The 17,929-nt window shown below is 37.8% G+C and overlaps 1 protein-coding gene across 4 annotated transcripts in view; it reads right to left on the bottom strand.

Moving 5' to 3' along the window:
• Pal1 (Peptidyl-alpha-hydroxyglycine-alpha-amidating lyase 1) overlaps positions 1 to 17,929 on the bottom strand; it is a 125,927-nt gene that overhangs the window by 38,074 nt on the left and 69,924 nt on the right. For all 4 annotated transcript variants that reach the window (XM_067145258.2, XM_067145259.2, XM_067145260.2 and 1 more), the window contains exon 8: positions 3,662 to 3,760. In XM_067145258.2, the coding sequence (XP_067001359.1) occupies positions 3,662 to 3,760 (99 nt within the window). The remainder of the gene's footprint in view (positions 1 to 3,661; positions 3,761 to 17,929) is intronic.

Here is a 17,929-nt window from a genome sequence, read left to right as displayed (position 1 = left end):
ATGAGAGGGTTTTTGCTAAAGATGTGTTTGGCTTTACATTGCAGATAGAATTAGCATGCAATATCAATCATGGTTTTCAAACGGAGTGGTGGTTCTTCCAGATAGCAGTATAGCTGCTATTCAGGTACTCTACTGGTATACTTTGAAACTCTTTGTGTGTGTTTATTTGTAGCAATGTGATATAAACGAAAAGACAAACTTCTCTTTTGATGTCTGTGCTTTTCATGAACTACATCAATAGCAATTAGTAGTTCTTCATTATGTTTCTGTCTATTGCAGGTGGGCCTAGCTTGCTTGCACTTGTACAGAATCAAAGGGGTGGACTCCTAGATTGTATACCTGCAGCTTTACACCTGGTAAACTAAATTTCTTCAGATGTAACCTGTAAAATTCACACGGTTTATGGATTTCTGCAAGGGACCATTTTCTTCAGAATATCTGTATATAAAATCTTCAGATGCTGCATCTCTATTTTGGTCCCCAACTTTCGGAAAGTTTCCCGCTTCTCCAAAACCACAGATTATTGCAAATAACTTTTGCAAGTAACATGGTATACGTGTGTGAGTTGCATGAAAAGAAGTATCATGACAAATTTTATCTCCTTAGTTAAAGTCCACCTTGTTTACATGCTGCTACAGTGGTCTTGCATAACACCCCATTCATCGTCACTTGCCCCCTTTCTCCTTCATTAGCAACATTTGCAGAAGGTATCATTCCCTATCCTCTGCCTACTAACTCCTGGCAATCTCCCAGTTTCCCTCTTCTTCCTGGCTTCAGTTTTATCATACACACAGAAATTCAGTATAGGACTGAAACAATCATCATCATCAGTATTACATTTATATATAAAAGGCAATGTCCTGACTGTTTGTCAATTAATGCTCAGGCAAAACTACTGGACATAAAGAAATTAAATTTTGAGGATATACTTCTACTACAGTGTAGGCACCCACTAAGGAAATGTTTCAAAACATTCCACCTCTACGTAAACAAAAAATTGTACAGGTGATTTGACCATCTTTCAACTTTATTTTATTCAACATTATGTTTTAAAAATATGATTCCAATCGTCATTCACATTATTATCCAGTTCCAACCGCTAGATGGTCAACATTATTTTACAGCAATTTTACCACTTGTCTACAACAAACTGTCGCTTTATTCATTTTCTCATACTAATAGTCAATGTTTCTATTGTAAATACTTTCACCAATTATAAACTTCTCACTCATAACATTGTTTTTAAAACCAACATTGTACTAGTCTTTTACCATATGCTAATTTTCTTTCAAGTCACTTCATGGCTTTTTATAAATTGGTTTTATCTTATTTATATGTAAATCAGGTGTCAGATTTTATTTCCAGATTAAACCCATCACTGATGATGCCTGTATGTAAGGTGAAACACGTACAATTTTAATTAACATGTCAATGCAATTTAACAAAGACATGATTTATTGTATTGATTAGGTGGACAAATTAATAAATTATTATTATTTCAATCAAATATCAATACGAATCAAAAATGATATTTATCACTTGTAATAAAACTATCACTTGTAATTCCACCTCCATGTGGATGAATCAGGGATAAAACCCTGAAAACCAAAATATTCATTACTCCCAAGCCGTTCACCAGATAAAGTTGAAATTTCACTGAATGATTGTTCATTTCATGTACTAGATGTTAAAGATGCCTTTGCTGGCAGGACCTAGTGTTTGCAGTGCACTATGTCTTCTGGTATAGGCTAGAGCAATTTTGTTACTTTCATTGATCTGTCTCTGTCTCATCCTTGGCTTTGACAATATGAAAGTGACTGAGGTATGAGCGATGCTAGTAATGCCATTCCTTACGCAGCCAGTCCCTGCCATGAATGGTGTGAAAATGTTGCTCATAGGGTCAGACGGTGCATGCATTTCAGTGGGCTTGGCAGACTGATCTGTAATAGCAACTCTGGCTCGGTGAGGAAAGCAACGGGAATCTACCTCACTCCTCATTTCCCTAGTACGCCTCTTCAATGATGCCTAGGCCATCTATGACAGCTGATGGCAGAGCTGTTGAGGATCTAACCAGCCTTAGGGCTGAGGACTCAACATACATACAGATGTTAAAGAATTCAAGTTTGGAAACAAAGTTTAGCCCATAAGGGTTGAATAAGGATTAATACCTAAAAAGAAATATAATCATTTCTCTGAAACCATTTGACATACAAGGTTGAAGTTTCACATGATGGTTGTTCTTATATACCTTAGATTTTAAATAAGATGTGGTCTTAAAACAATACTTAAAACAAACTAAGGAGTTCTGACTAGGAATGAGGCCCGACAACTAAAATATTCACATCTCTGAAACCGTTTGAAATATGAGGTTGAAATTTCACAAGATGGTGCATATCTTAGATGTTGATGTTTTTGGGGGAGGGGTGAGGCCTGAAAACAAATATTCATTTCCCTTATGCCACTTGACATATGAGACTGAAATTTCACATGGTGGTTGCTCTTCTACGGTTTAGATTTTAAATAAGAAGTACTCTTAAAACAATTCACCCTTAAAGGGTTTTGACTTGGGGGAGAGGCCTACTGACAAAAAATTAATTTCTCTGAAGTATTATGATTGTTCTATGTCTTAGATTCTAAATAAGAAGATAAGAAGTGGTCCTTCAACAATACACCCCAAAGTGGGATTTAAGTGGGAGGTGTGGCCTGACAACATAAATATTCATTTCTCTGAAACCGTTTGACATACGAGGTTCAGATTTCACATGAAGTTTGCTCCTATATGTCTTAGATTTCAATAAATAGTGGTCTTAAAATAATACACCTCTATGGGGTTTCAACTGGGGTGCGAAGACTGATGATAAAATTATTTATCTCTCCAAACTGTTTAACATAGGAGTTGTAATTTTACAAGAAGGTTGTTCTTTTATGTCACAAGTTTCAAGAGAGTCCCAGTGGCTGCTGAAGGATCTTCTTTTCCGTAACATGTAAGTCTGGCTCAAAGCACAACAGAACACGGACTCGGTATGTGTCACTCCAAATGATAAATCTCTCTGTGGATCAGAGGTATTAGGATTTTTGAAGGGCAGAAAAAAATCCATTCCACAGTCCACATCATAGAATGTTGTCAAATAAAAGATCTCTGGTTACATTTGATGTTCATCCAACAAAATGAATTAAAACTCTCATAGAACTCCCAGCAGAGAACAGTTTCCCTGTCATCTAGTAGAATATTGGCTACCAGGATACTTAGAGCGGTGGTGGAAAAATTACAATAATGCTAAATCTGTGAAACAAACCAGTAGTGATTGTGCTGACAACGAGGGTTCTTTTTAGAAACACTGCATAACACACAAGCCATGTCTGCTTCCTATCTTGACCCAAATTATTTATAAATGCATTATGTCAGCATGAAGATTATTACAGGGGATTCACATACTCTATGTACATACAGCTATTGACCACAATATCCTTACCCCCTTAGAAACAATAATGGCTAATGTGCTTTCTTAAGTATTCATAGTACTACCACAAGGTGATCAATTACTTGCACATCTGAAGCTATGCAGCTGCAACTACAGTTATTGCACAGTCAGCCAGGGATGAATTATTTGATGCATTCCAAAATACAGAAAATGTCCATAATGATCCATGAGCCACTTACTTAAAGGAAAATTTTGTACACTGCCAGTAGTATTAGTTTTGCTATTTGAATGAGTATCTTCATTCATAGCATGTCCCAGAGAAGACTGGTTCAGATTTCCTGTAACAAAAACAATTAGTAAATTCTACATAATAAGCATATATAACATACCATAAATATCACAATTTATTTATATATTTCACTATGTTTCTTGAACTGTTTGGAAGTATGACAGTTCTATAATGCAGGGCAGCATGTTCTGGGATGGGTCTCAAGGTACTGTTCCTGTATAGGCCCTGTAACAGGTATGCTATTTTGCTAGGGGCTTTACGTCGCACCGACACAGATAGGTCTTATGGCGACGATGGGATAGGAAAGGCCTAGGAGTTGGAAGGAAGCGGCCGTGGCCTTAATTAAGGTACAGCCCCAGCATTTGCCTGGTGTGAAAATGGGAAACCACGGAAAACCATCTTCAGGGCTGCCGACAGTGGGATTCAAACCTACTATCTCCCGGATGCAAGCTCACAGCCGCGCGTAACAGGTATGGCATATACAAAATTTTTGGACCCCATCTAAGAAAAGTTCAGCAACTTGACATGGCACGGATTTCACATAAGGATGGAAGACCTTTTGTAACATGTTAACTCATACTGTCTGGTTCGCATCCCACAGTTTCCTGGTATTTACAGGGGCAGAATCTTGGGTGTAAATGGATCTCTCCAGCATATGCCATAAACCATTCGTTGGAAGAATTCTCCAGAATGCTCCTCAAATCGGTCCTATAAATCTTCCACCTGATGATAGGTAGAGCCCGTGCGGATATACAAAATAATATCTGCATCTGCTCCACATTTTCTTCATGCGCATCAACGAATGGTTATCTGCATCCGCAAAATGGTTTCCCGCAGATAATTTATATATTTAACTACAGTATATAACATCCAAGGTATTGAAACTGATAGATCTGTTAACATAATGCAATAGGTTTGACACCTGGCACAGAACCCTACAGTCGCAGATTTATGAGGGATTTTCTCTTGAGACAACTATTGACGTATTGATCTCTGTTCCTTCCTTCTATTAACTGTGGTAGGAGCCACTTAGGCTTAGGTGAGATTTACGGCTTTATGGTTTCAAGGCTCTTTATGTATCACTATTCTCCCATACCAATGTCAAGGGTCGCCTAACTACAAGCAAAAGCAAGAGTATACCCGACTGAAAATCAATAAACGTCATTATTTAGAAATTATCAGCAAAATTATCTGCACTGCCTAGACACTAAATTTGCGGTCCACATCCATGCAGGGCTCTAATGATAGGATGCATTAGTCTTTTGAAATATCACATTGTCTAAATTGACTGTGCAGTACTGGCTGTGTAGCTGTTAGCTTGTATTGAGGAGACTGAGTTCGAACCTCACCATCAGCAGTGCTGAAGAAGGTTTACCATGGTTTCCGATTTGCACATCAAGCAAATGCTGGGACAGTACCTTAATTAAGGCCATGAGTCACTTCTTTCCTATCCCACACCGCCGTTAGACCTGTCTGAGTCAGAGTGAAGTAAAACCAACAGCAAAACAGCCTATCATCTGAAAATGTTCAAGTCCAAAAAAGGCTGCAAATAGTTACCAGGGAGGGCTTTCTAGTGATCAGCATGCTTTTGATGGACTTACTCGTTGACCCATCTTATTCCACTGAACACCTAAACAGAGATACAGAAACACAATCAGCCTACACAGCAGCTTGTTAACAACTGGTATTGAGAACGAGAAGCCCAGATGAGGCTCAGTCACCTAAGTCATCTAAGTAATACCTGCACTCAGGTGTGACATCTGCTCTCATGCTATTTGTTTTACTTCACTCTGCATACCACTGCATAGGTCTGAGAGGATGTGCTATCGAAAGTGGGTATGGTTTGAGCCAGTGTTGATGCTGATTTTATGGACAATTCTAGCCTGACGAACACTGATTATGATCACCAACAAACAGGTATTGTTCAAGGTAAATCATAATGCTTTTAAAGAAATATTCCTGAAAGATGAGCAATACTGTGGAATTAAGAGACTTCAATGTTTCCATAACTCCAGAAAAAGGAAGTCATAATTGTTCAGCACCCAATGTCATCCTGTTCAACCTCATATAATGATCACTTTGCCTTTATCTGCTGGTTAATGGTAAATATAAATAACAATATCCTACAATTTGTAACAGATCTGGGTATTCCAAACCCATCCTCTTGTGATGGTGTCAATACTTAGTAACATTTATATTCCATGCCTTTTGGCAAATCAGCAAGGTAATAAATTTCATACTAATTCATACTGAAGAGCAATATAGCGTAAAACAAAAGCTAAAGGTTTCCACCTATTCAATACTATTTGTTGTAACCTTAAAATAGTTACATATATTTCTTGAAACTAGTTTCGGTCTTACCGGAGACCATCATCAGTCAAAATCAAAGTTTAGGCGAGACATGAATAAGAGCTTGCACAGGACATGAGATTGTGCTGAGTGTTTATCAAATCTTTATTTCATTCTTGCTTCATAAATTTTATCTATATTCATGTCTTTGATTGATTTTGACTTATGATGGTCTCTGGTAAGACTGAAACTAGTTTCAGAAAATATATGCAACTTCTTTTAAAGTTACACCTCCCGATGGTATCACCATCTTGACGAAGGCAAAATACATTTTGCCGGGTGTTTTGGAGGCTTGCGTGTTCAAATGATCCTTAGAGCTATGCCGGCGGGAGCATATGCTCCTAGTAGGGCCACCCAAGCCGGACAGGTCTAAGGTGATGATCCAGACTAAGAGTGATACCCTGGTCCTCCAGGTTGGGGGTTGGTACGTGGGGCTAACAACACCACTACCACAAAACTACATATTGTTCAGAAACCAAATCAAGATAACTGGATGGTCCCAAACTTACGACGACTAAAGCACGCTAAATGGCAATGATGAGGACCGTTGGAGTCAGGAGGTGGCGTAGGCGTGCTGAAGACTGGGACGACTAGAGAGTTGTGGTCAAGGAGGCCAAGGTCCTTAAAGGACCGTAGACACAATAGAGTCAGTCAGTCAGTCAGTCAGTCAGTCAGTCAGTCAGTCAGCAAGCAAGCAAGCTTAAAGTTACAACAAGTAGTATTGAATAGGTGGAAACCTTGAGTTTTTATTTTACACTATAAGTCAACAAGAAGCATAAACAGAGAAACTATAGAGTTGTACAGCAGGTGAGGTGAGATTCATGTTGATCTTTTCTGACCTGGAACTAGCTATAGTCAGTATATACTTTAAAAATCCTAGTTTTACTTAGCTGTTGATAAACTGTTCAGTAAAAAAGTAACCAATATAGATGTAAAACCATAGCAACTCACTAGTACATCCTTAATCAACTTGCACATTGTTAGTTCTTTACATAATCTTTATGTTACAGCCACAACAGTCTTAGGTCACACTGCTGTCTGTGAAAGGATCAAAAAAATTTGTAATTCTATGAGACACTTCATACCTAACCCATAACATGTCATACTTTACAAATTAAAAGCATAAACTTAGTTCCACTACACAAAGTAGAAATTGATGAACGATGTACTGTAACTGCCAGAAGAGGAATAATAGGCCCCAAATTTCTTGAAGAAATTATGACATTACTAGTACCAAATACAAATACTTGCACCATTTAACTAAAAGTAAACTCGCGGCCTCATCCTAAGGTGGTGCAGCTCTTTACAGGCACACCCCCAATGGAAGTGAGCTGCACGTACCGTTCCAACCGCATACCAGCCCTCCTGCCATTCTTAAAATTCCGGCAGTACTGGGAATCGAACCCGGGCTACCGAAGACGGCAACTAATACCACTTATCGTTACGCTATGGAGGCGGATACCATTTAACTGATTTAACAGGAAGGACAATATGCCTACACAACAAGATTCAGAAACAGATCACTACTCAGGATTCTTTGAAATCAATAAGAGTGGTTTTTAATTATAGGATCATAAGCACAAGAATTATGGCATGGGTGCTTCCTCAACTGCTATCTGTGAGAAACCTTTAATTAAAAAAATTGAAAACAGAATCTAAAGGAACAACACATACTCTAGAGGAACATACAGAAAACATCAAGGCAGAAATGGTAAGATTTGAAGACCTCCCTGGAATAAGGATGTAACCAATAATCAGTAATTTTTCAGGAGAGAGGAACATTTTTGGGGTTTGTTTCATGGTATACACCATACAGTTTAAACACAATCTGCTGTGAACTGAAGTTTGAAGCGAGATATTGGCTAGGGGAACTGTAAACTCGGAAATGCATAACTGCCAACAACGATGCACTACTTGAACCAATTGCATACGCAAGTGTACAAATTAGTTCATCTATTTTCTTTACATTTAAATAAAGCACCTAGAAGAAAGCTATCTATCACATAAAAATTGAAACATCTAATACAAGAAGTTGGGACGTTGATCAAAAGATGTCACGACTAAATGATGGAGTAATGTGTTATTTTAAAGTTTCCTAAACTGACTGGATTTCTTGGTTTTGTTTTGGTGTATCACAGGAAGTTTGGACTTTTCTCCATAGATGCCTCTATTAAAGAACTGATTCCATGCACTCTGATGCAAAGTGGAATAACTAGAGATTTAAAGAAGTTTTGTGTTTATAGGTTTTCTCAACTGAATTGACTTTCATTATTTTTGATACTTCAAGGTTTGCAACACTTCCTTCTCATCCCGCCAGCTTTGGTTTCCGACCAATCATAAATTTTGTGTATTTATTTTTCAGCCAATCATAGGCTTCTTGTAACTTTTTGTCTGTCCAATAAATGAGAGGGTGTGTCTGGATTTAGTCCAAAGCCTTCTCGAAACTTCCTCTCAGGTATAAATTATGTCGCCTTTTCGAGTTAACTTGTCTTATTGATTGCCGAATTACTGAGTGTGTGTGTTGAGAGGAGATGAGGGTCCTCATTCTTTGGCAGGCAGAACATCAGCCCAGGCAATGGCCACCAGTTTTCTATCTCTGTAATTATCTCCGCAAGCTGAACTCGAGGGGAAGGTTCCAATCTTTAACTATGTAACAGTCAATTTCCTAAATGTAAACTTTCTTCCTTCTCATGTGAAATTTCATGTAAGTCCTATGCACTTAAAACTGTAAATCGGGAATAGAGAGTGTGTTACCCTCTGGAATTCCCCTTCAATTAATCTTGAAGTGACTAAGATTTTGTAACTCCTTTTCTCTTGTAAATCATAAATTAACTTGTCCTTCTAGTTACCTCAGTAGTTTGGGATTAGGCTCTGCATCATCGGACTGCAAGCCCAGGTGGGGTTTTAACTTTGGTTTTCTAGGAGCGCAAGTGTACGCCTCCATACATTTTTTAGTTTGGGCCAGTAATTTAACCTGTTATTTTTCACGAAGGCCCAGTAGAATGGGTACTAGATACCCCTGTGTAAACTAAAAGGTAATTCATATGGTATTGTAAATTGCAGGTTGTGCCTAGAGAGGCCTGAAGGTGTAATTGTATGGAGCAGAGACGCTCTTTTCCGTCTTGTAATAGTTAATGGTTGCCTTGAGTAGGCCATAAGAGTTCAGGAGCGCTGTCTCCTTGGTAGAATTTGTAGAGCATGTAAGCTCTTTTGTGGTAATGGAATAGATGTGTGTACTATTGAGTGGTGCCTTTTGAAGGCCGTAACTTGTAACTGTTGGAGCAAAGTGCTATTGAAAATTGTGTTTTGAGAGATTTCTCTCCTTGTCTACCTAACTAAACGCAACATTAGCTAAGTTGGAAACTTGTAAATTAGGAGCTTGAAGCTCAACATTGTAAATTACCAATTCTTGGTTTTCCTATTTTTGTACCAACTACCTCTGTACCTGAAAGTTTGTTATTTGTTGAAATTTAAGATCTGAAAAGAAATATAACCTTCATTTTAAAGTTTTACATTAATCTTTGACTATCGTAGATAGACCTGTTCCAGCCCGCACCTTCTTTCACCTCTGCGTTCCACAGATAACACCGGAAAAGTTATAACTGAAGGTTTTAAAAATAATGTATGAATTGGAAGTGATATAATGGAAAATAACCTGCAAGAATGTCTTACATTTATATATAACAGAAGAGAATCCTGCACATGCACTTAAAACACATGTGGTAGCAAATAATATTAGTGTCTGAAAATAATGGAAAACATTACTGAAACCAGACTGTGAGTAGAGATAGAACCTGGAAGAACAGCATTTGCAGATGATGTAGTAATTTGGGGAAATACAGAGAAGGAAGTCCAAGAGAGGCTGAACACCTGGAATGAACATTTGAAAGCACATGGATTAACAATAAATAAATCGAAAACTGTTACTATGTCTGTCAACAGGCAGAAGAAGAAAGGAAAAATAATGCTGGAAGGTACACAACTGGAAACAGTAGACCAATATAAATATCTTGGGTGCATCATTTCAAGTGATAACAGAATACAGCATGAGATTAACAACCGCATTCAAAAATCAGCTCAGTTTTACCATCAAGTTCGGAACCTCCTCTGGAACGAACAAGTTCCCTTAAGATCAAAGCAGATTCTATTCCAATCATACTTCACCCCCATAATAACATATAGCCTAGAAACCTGCATAACAACCCAACAAGTGGACAGCAAACTACAAGCCGCAGAAATGAAGTTCCTACGAACTATGGTACAGAAGACAAAAAGGGACAGGGAGCAAGCTGGTGTGTACCCATCCCTGAATGAAAAAGTGACAAGGGCCCGTTTGAAATGGTTTGGCCATGTCAAACGAATGGACGATGGAAGGACAGCAAAACAATGGCTACACACAGTCGTGGCCGGAAAACGACCGGTAGGAAGACCTAGAAAGAGGTGGCTGGACCAAGTGAAAGAGGACATAGGAACAAAAGGAATCAGCTGGGATGTCGTCTTGAGAGAAGAGTGGTACATGGACAGACAGAAGTGGAGAGTGCTCGTAAACCACACCCGGGCAACTGGAGTGGAAAACTGATGATGATGATGATGATGATGAAAAGAATAACAGACCTGATCTTCACTCTAAGGATGTTAATGGAACAGTACTGGGATAGAAGTAAAGACCTAATTGTAGTATTCTTCGACCTAGGAAAGGCACATGATGTGGTGCCTAGACTAGTCATATGGAAGTGCCTCAGGAAACTGGGAGTGCCCGAATATCTCAAACAAAGAACAGATGGTGTACCAAAACTTAACAACTGTGTGTGTGCTGGGGATGGCCATTCAGAATGGTTTAATACCACACAGGGTGTCCAACAAGGGAGCGCACTCTCATCGTTGCTATTCATTACTGTCATGGAGAGTATTCTTAAAATATTGAAAGGAGAATGAGATGAACAACTACACACATTGGCATTTGCTGACAATGTAACCATCTGGAAGTTAGAGGTACAAACTAGGCGAGATGAATGGATAGCAAAGTTCAAACAGTATCAGATGAAAGTTAGCACAACAAAAACTGTTGCACTGAAAATGAGTAGGAAAGATACTGGCTGCCACATAGAGATTTAAGGTAAGACCAAATGCCAAAATATGAAAAAAAATGACATTTTTCGTTTATTGACTTATGTTACAACTTGGAATTTAACGAACATTTTGGTGTATCATTTATATGCAAATTCGTCCTAGAAGTATTTTTAATTATTTTTTTAAGTTTACATCTACACTGCATGGATTTTCGTTTCATCTTGCACCGATTGGTATAGTCATTAATATATCAGGAACTTGCTGACCTAGAAGGCTGTGGCTTGGCTCATTTTAAAGCTCCGGAAGTTTGCTATACTGTTGCGCTCTAAGATGTCTGCCTACTATTGTTTACAAACAGATAATTGGCGATAAAGTTATATGTTTATTGAATCCTTGTTGTGGTTTCACATTTCTTTCAGTTTTTTAATGATATCATCTGGATTAGGATTTGTGGGATATAATAAATTAAAGTTAGGGGTCTCAGATGCTGTAATAACCTTAAATCATGGGAATTCAGGCAGGCTTATGGTTCTTGAAGAACTGGGAGTAGGAAAGCATACAGCATCTGGATTGAAAGTGCTTGAATGGTTGCAACAAATATGGCAACAAAAGAAGCAAGAAAGAAGAAAAATGGAGCAGGTTAACCAGTGACGAGTCAGATTATGGTGCTGGATGCTTCTAATTTGTCTAGGAAAACGTATGGAGTAACTTTTAAGATACTTTCTTCCCTCTTCAACTTTGGAGTTGATTTTCTTGAAACTAAAAAATCTCAATAAATGTTCCTTTTTCTTCAAAACTATACAATGTATGAAATTTTAACAGGTACTTAATGTGTATACAATACAGCTGGGGATCTACAATCAGGTCATTGCGACTAACACCTTGAGAGTTATGCCTCATTGTTCATGATATTTGTTATTAGAATAAATCATTTCAAACAAAAAATCATTACTCCCACATTTATTGAACCACAATTCCGATTGTAGATCCCAGCACCTAATAAGAGTTGAGGAATATACTGTAAAAAATTCATGCATTTATCTTTACCAGTTTCTGAGAAAAAGGAACATAAATTATACAAACGGTCTTACCTTAAGACGAAGACATTCAATGTGTACAGGTATTCAAATACCTCGGAAGTATGATTTCCAACAGGGGTATTGCACATAAAGAAATAGTGAACGGAGTATCTAGCAATTCAAACCTCTACAACCATGTAAGGATATTAACAGAACAGCTCAGCACTGGGAGAGAGGGGGAAGGACCTAATTTTAGTATTGTAAAAATAAAATATAGTTTTCAATAGATGGGATAAAAAAATGCCCAAGATGACTGTGTAAGTCAGACTTTGTGCCCATTCTCACATACAGCCTGGAAACATGTACCCTGAAAGAGAGAGAAGTTAGTAAATTGCAAGCATGTGGAATGAAGTTCCTATGAACTACCCTCCAAAAAACATGTAAGGACCATGATGAGATCAAAATGGAACTGGATGTGAACTCAATAGAAGAGAAGCTAAGGACTTCGAGACTAACATGGTATGAACATGTAGAGCGAATGCCTGGCACAAGAACCTCACATGCACGCCTACAAAGAACGGTTGAAGGAAAAAGGCCAGTGGGAAGACCGAGGAAGAGATGGGCTACCCCAACTGAGAGATGATGTAGAGAGAAGAGGAGGGAACTGGGAGTCAGTGGTGAGAGAGAAGGCATTTCTAAACAAACAACAATGGTGAAGGCTTGTTCAACACCACCCTACCCGGCATGGTGGAGAGGTTCTATGATGAGTAAAAATAAAAACAACAGCAATGAAAATGTCAAGAAAATATTTCAAAATGTAGATGTGATTTAGTCTACGGCCTTTATTTAAATCATCTATTACATATGATGATGAACCAATGCAAAAAAATATCCACCATCTTACACCACACAGTACTAAGTTCTGCTGGCTGTAAACCAGCTTGTAGTTCAAATGTAAGACATAAGATGACACCACACAATAGAGGCGTGATGATAAACCCTGTTTCCACTGGTCTCACTTTTCAAAAGTTTGTTGGTTACCTCCTTGTTCCTGGGTGGTCTTCAGTTACAGAAACAGAGTTGTTAAGAAGTGAATGCAAATTTTAGGTGTCAGGAAAGTGTGACTGCATTGCACTTTGGGCAAAACAAGTTAGTAGTTATTATGAAATTAAAACAATATTGTGTGTTTGCTATTACTTATCAAAGTTATACAAGTAGAAATGCATGGAGAATTTTACTGTGTGGCCTACGACTCCCTGTATTGTGTGATTCTATAGATCAGGCTTGATATTTCTCCACTGGTTTCATGGCATAAATATAGTCTAGAATAATCAGAGCAGGAGCTGCCTTGTATGCTCTGTTAATCTGGAAGGAGCTAGTTTTTACTTCCTTACAGAAAGTTGAAAAATTTAAAAATTATATTTCTAGTTGCAGAGAGGCATATGGCCCAGATGTTCAATCAGCGTACACCAAAAAGGAATACTAAGTTAATTTCTATGAGCAAAGGAGGCTGGGCATAGTGCTAACACACTATCCCATTTCTGGTTGGGTATATGAATAATGGAAGCTCTCCCAAGGACCTTCAAGTGCTCTATGAAGATGGCTTTGCTTTGAATAATCCTTTGAATACCATGGGACTGAGCAAAGATTGAACCCACCAACGTCAGCTCAGAAAGCCAGTGCTATACCGTGTGAACCACTCACCTCAGCCCAGCCCAGCTGACGAAAGTGAGAGATTTTAAAAGAAAAATTATAAATAAGCATGTTTCCACCTTATTGGTTGGGACCTTAACGGTACCTGCTTGACCAGCTTCGCCTTGAACATCTTGAACACGGTGTCGTATTGTTGTTCAGGCTCCCTTGTTTACTGCCACTATGGTGTGCTAGCATTGTCCGACTCATTGACTGAATGGTCAGCGTCGAGGCCTTCGGTTCAGAGGGCCCTGGGTTTGATTCCCGGCCGAGTAGTAGATTTTAATCGCATCTGATTAATTCTTCTGACCTAGGGACTGGGTTTTAGTGTTTGTCCCAAAACGTTCCTCTTCACATTCAGACAACACATTACACTACCAACCACCACACAAACTCGCAGTAGTGATTACATCCCTCCATATACGGTTGGCGTCAGGAAGGGCATCCAGCCGCAAAACAGGGCCAAAACCACGTGTGCGACACAGTTCGCACCTGCAACCCCACAAATGTGAGAAAAGTGGTAGAAGAAGACGAAGAAGAAGCATGTGTGCTAGCACTGTTCAAGCTCTCTTATTTACTATCACAAATGGTGTCCTAATGTTTTTCAAGCTCTGTTATTTACTATCACATACGTGTCCTAGCATTGTTCAATCTCTCTTATTTACTATAACATACGGTGTCCTACATTTTCTATTTTCACAATGATGTTTACTAGTCTTTGCTAGACCTGTCATTGTGCTATTAAGTGTTCCTTTTTGATGTTCCTATCTTTCTACAATACAGTTTAACCCTAGAACTAGCAACATTAAATTATGTGGTGGCAACCATATTTGGCAGCTTTTACATGTCTAAATAAAATATCTGCAAAGTATGAAATAAATTCATGAAGTTTTATATGTCTTCATAGAGCTAATACACTGAGGACTGTTGTGTTGACAAGAAATTGCTTAAATGAATAATAATAATAATAATAATAATAATAATAATAATAATAATAATAATAATAATAATAATAAAATCTTTGTTCAGTTGTACATAAAAATTAAGTATGTCACAAATAGATTGAGATATACAGATTGTCAATAACATATCTGTGATGCACCTGCAAAAGTTTTATCACTCAGAGGTATATTCTTAAAAATATTAGGGAAAATGTATTGGCATGCGATTATTTGGAGCCGTGACCTCAGACCACATCATTACAATAGGTTGCTTTACGGGAGACTCTTCATCACTTTCTGATATTTGATGCCAAGAAATAGCTGATAAACATTCTGAATCTGTTGGTTCATTGTAAATATCCTCAGTCACATCAGTCACTTTCTTCTTCCAATAAATTTCACAGTACTTTGTCATTAATATGCCATATTTAGGCACACACTGTACTAAAAATTTATATAATCAATCAAATAATTAATATGCAGTATATATATTGTACCAGGAAGGCCTAGGTCCTGGTCCATATTAATTGAAAGAAATGTTATTTCCAGCATTAAAGATCCGACCGACGTACGAACATCCATGTAAAGAATGTTCCAGTATGTACCAGACCCTACGAGTACGCTAGGCGGAGTCAAGTGACGTCACCTGTCGCTCGAAGCTCACCTCCCCTAGAGATATTTCTCGAAAGAATTTTTCTTTTAACAGCTTTTTAACACCTTAACCAATTTCAACGGGACAAACGCTGAATTATAGCAAACATCATAAAAGTTAATCCCTGTAAATTTCAAATTAATTCATCAAACGGTTGTTGAGTTATAACAATTTAAAGTCTCAACGAAATTACGTAATTACGGTCACATGGCCGAGAGAGAGCTGCCACCCCTCCCTGCGCTGGTATCTATATATGTCAAGGCCAGATAGCCCGCAAACCAGTGTAGTACAGTACAGTACCGTACAAGGACAAGCAGACAACTGTGTGAGTGAGATAGTGAAGAGACCGGCCCGCGTACAGTATGTTCGCGCAGTCACGGTAGAAGTACTTTCGTCGTATCTCCAGAACGCGAAATTCTATCGCCGATAAAGGACGTCGCACTGCAGTTAGTATGTCGCGTCGCGATTACAATATAATCCTAAAAAGACATTTAAGACTGTAACACGAGTGAACTTATTGGAGTACAAATATTAACTATTTCATTACGTGTGGACTTAGGCAACGTCAAGTAACATTAAACTTCTACAGAGCCTAATACTTAAGAATCACCAGAACTGATTTTTTTTTTTCTCGAGTATTGCATTATATTTCTTTATTCACGTCACATCAATATTTTGAATGAAAAAGTAAGAACTTTTCTGAGTTAATATAACAGGATTAGCAGAAAATCTAACTTAATGACTGTGTTCACAGACTGTGCTTACCGACTTGCTTTCTTTTTTTTTTTTTCTTCAAGTGTGAACTGTGTGATTAAGAACGTTTCAATAACGACTGTAAATAGTATTTAGTACAGAAAGGACTGTGATTCTTCATACGCCATAAATAGTGTTCAACAGTGTAAGTGATAACCAGTCGCACTAAATGAATTTTCGTGTGCGAAACTCAACAGTTCCAGCTGTCATCACCTCATCGGGAACGTCAACATCGCCGATCCTGATTCTACATGGAACATTCCAGATGTCCATCTTTCGACATTTGGTAACAACAGTTCTTGTCATAAGTGAGTAACAAACTGACTAAACTTTTTCATTTATTTTGAACAGTGAAACTTCAGTGTCGCGTGTGAACAATTTCCATAATTTCTCAAAAGTGATAAATTTAATTTCAATTTCATTTCTCGTAGAAAGACTGTAGGATTTCAAGTGTGCTGTATAACGAGATTGACGAACTGAGAACTGAAAACTTTTAATAATTTCTCATATCCATTTACCATTATAAAAGTGTGCTTAGGTTTAAAAAGACTTTAGGTGGAAATTCACACATATGAAAGACTTTGAAACCAATGATATTTATACCATTTTTTTTTTTCAAGAAGATTATTTTCAACATTTAATTTCAATATAAATTTTGAGTCAACAATCATACCGCAGGGTGAGAAATTAATAAATTGTTTTGAAAAAAAATTATTTACCATCTATTATTCGCTCTGCGAGACTATCCTTCTCTGTATCGGCTCCAAAACCCAGTTCCACTCCCTGAGGTCCTACTCATGCCCTTTGCCCACAACTTTTCCTGGTACAATATATATAGCTATTTGTTTTACGTCGCACCAACACAGATATATCTTATGGCAACTATGGGATAGGAAAGGCCTAGGAATGGGAAGAAAGCGGCCGTGGCCTTAAGGTACAGCCCCAGCATTTGCCTGGTGTGAAAATGGGAAACCACGGAAAACCATCTTCAGGGCTGCCGACAGTGGGGTTCGAATCCACTATCTCCCGATTACTGGATACTGGCCGCACTTAAGCGACTGCAGCTATCGAGCCCGGTAATATACAGTATATCTTTACAAAAACAATATAAATATAAGTCACCACCTTATCAATACAAAATTTATTTACATTCAGCTAGTAAATATGTTCAAGACCGGTTTCGACCCCTAGGGGGTCATCTTCAGTTGACATGCATAAAAGATATATTTTACAAAAACATCACATATAATGATTAAAACTTAAATTAAGTCCAACTGATCATAAATGTTGGTATGTATGTCTTGGTACATTTGAGCTATTGTATGTGTCAATCCTAAGTTTCCCAGCATACAGTGTCAAGGTAAGTAGTTAACTAATTTACATCATCCATGAAATTACATGCTATTTTTCATGTTATCACTGTCTAATTTGAGTTGTACAATGTGGAATGAGATATACATACATTTGTGTAAATTAATAGTAGTGAGTTCAGTAATATACATTAAAAATTGGTTCTTAAATTACATTAATTAATGATCAGTCATATGAAAATATAGAATTATTGGTTTGGACACTTGTGATTAAAATATTAGTATGCAATACCTTGTTGGCATATATCTTAAATACTAAAATATCAGTTTATAAAGCCTATTATTGTTATTTTATGTCTTGGAATAGGGTTGAACTTTTAGAAAACTATTTGTTTTGTTGAACATAGGCATTGGATAATCTTGTTAAATTGG

Source organism: Anabrus simplex, chromosome 4, assembly GCF_040414725.1.
Source record: "Anabrus simplex isolate iqAnaSimp1 chromosome 4, ASM4041472v1, whole genome shotgun sequence".
NCBI lineage: Eukaryota > Metazoa > Arthropoda > Insecta > Orthoptera > Tettigoniidae > Anabrus > Anabrus simplex.
This window is presented reverse-complemented; position numbering and strand designations above follow the sequence as displayed.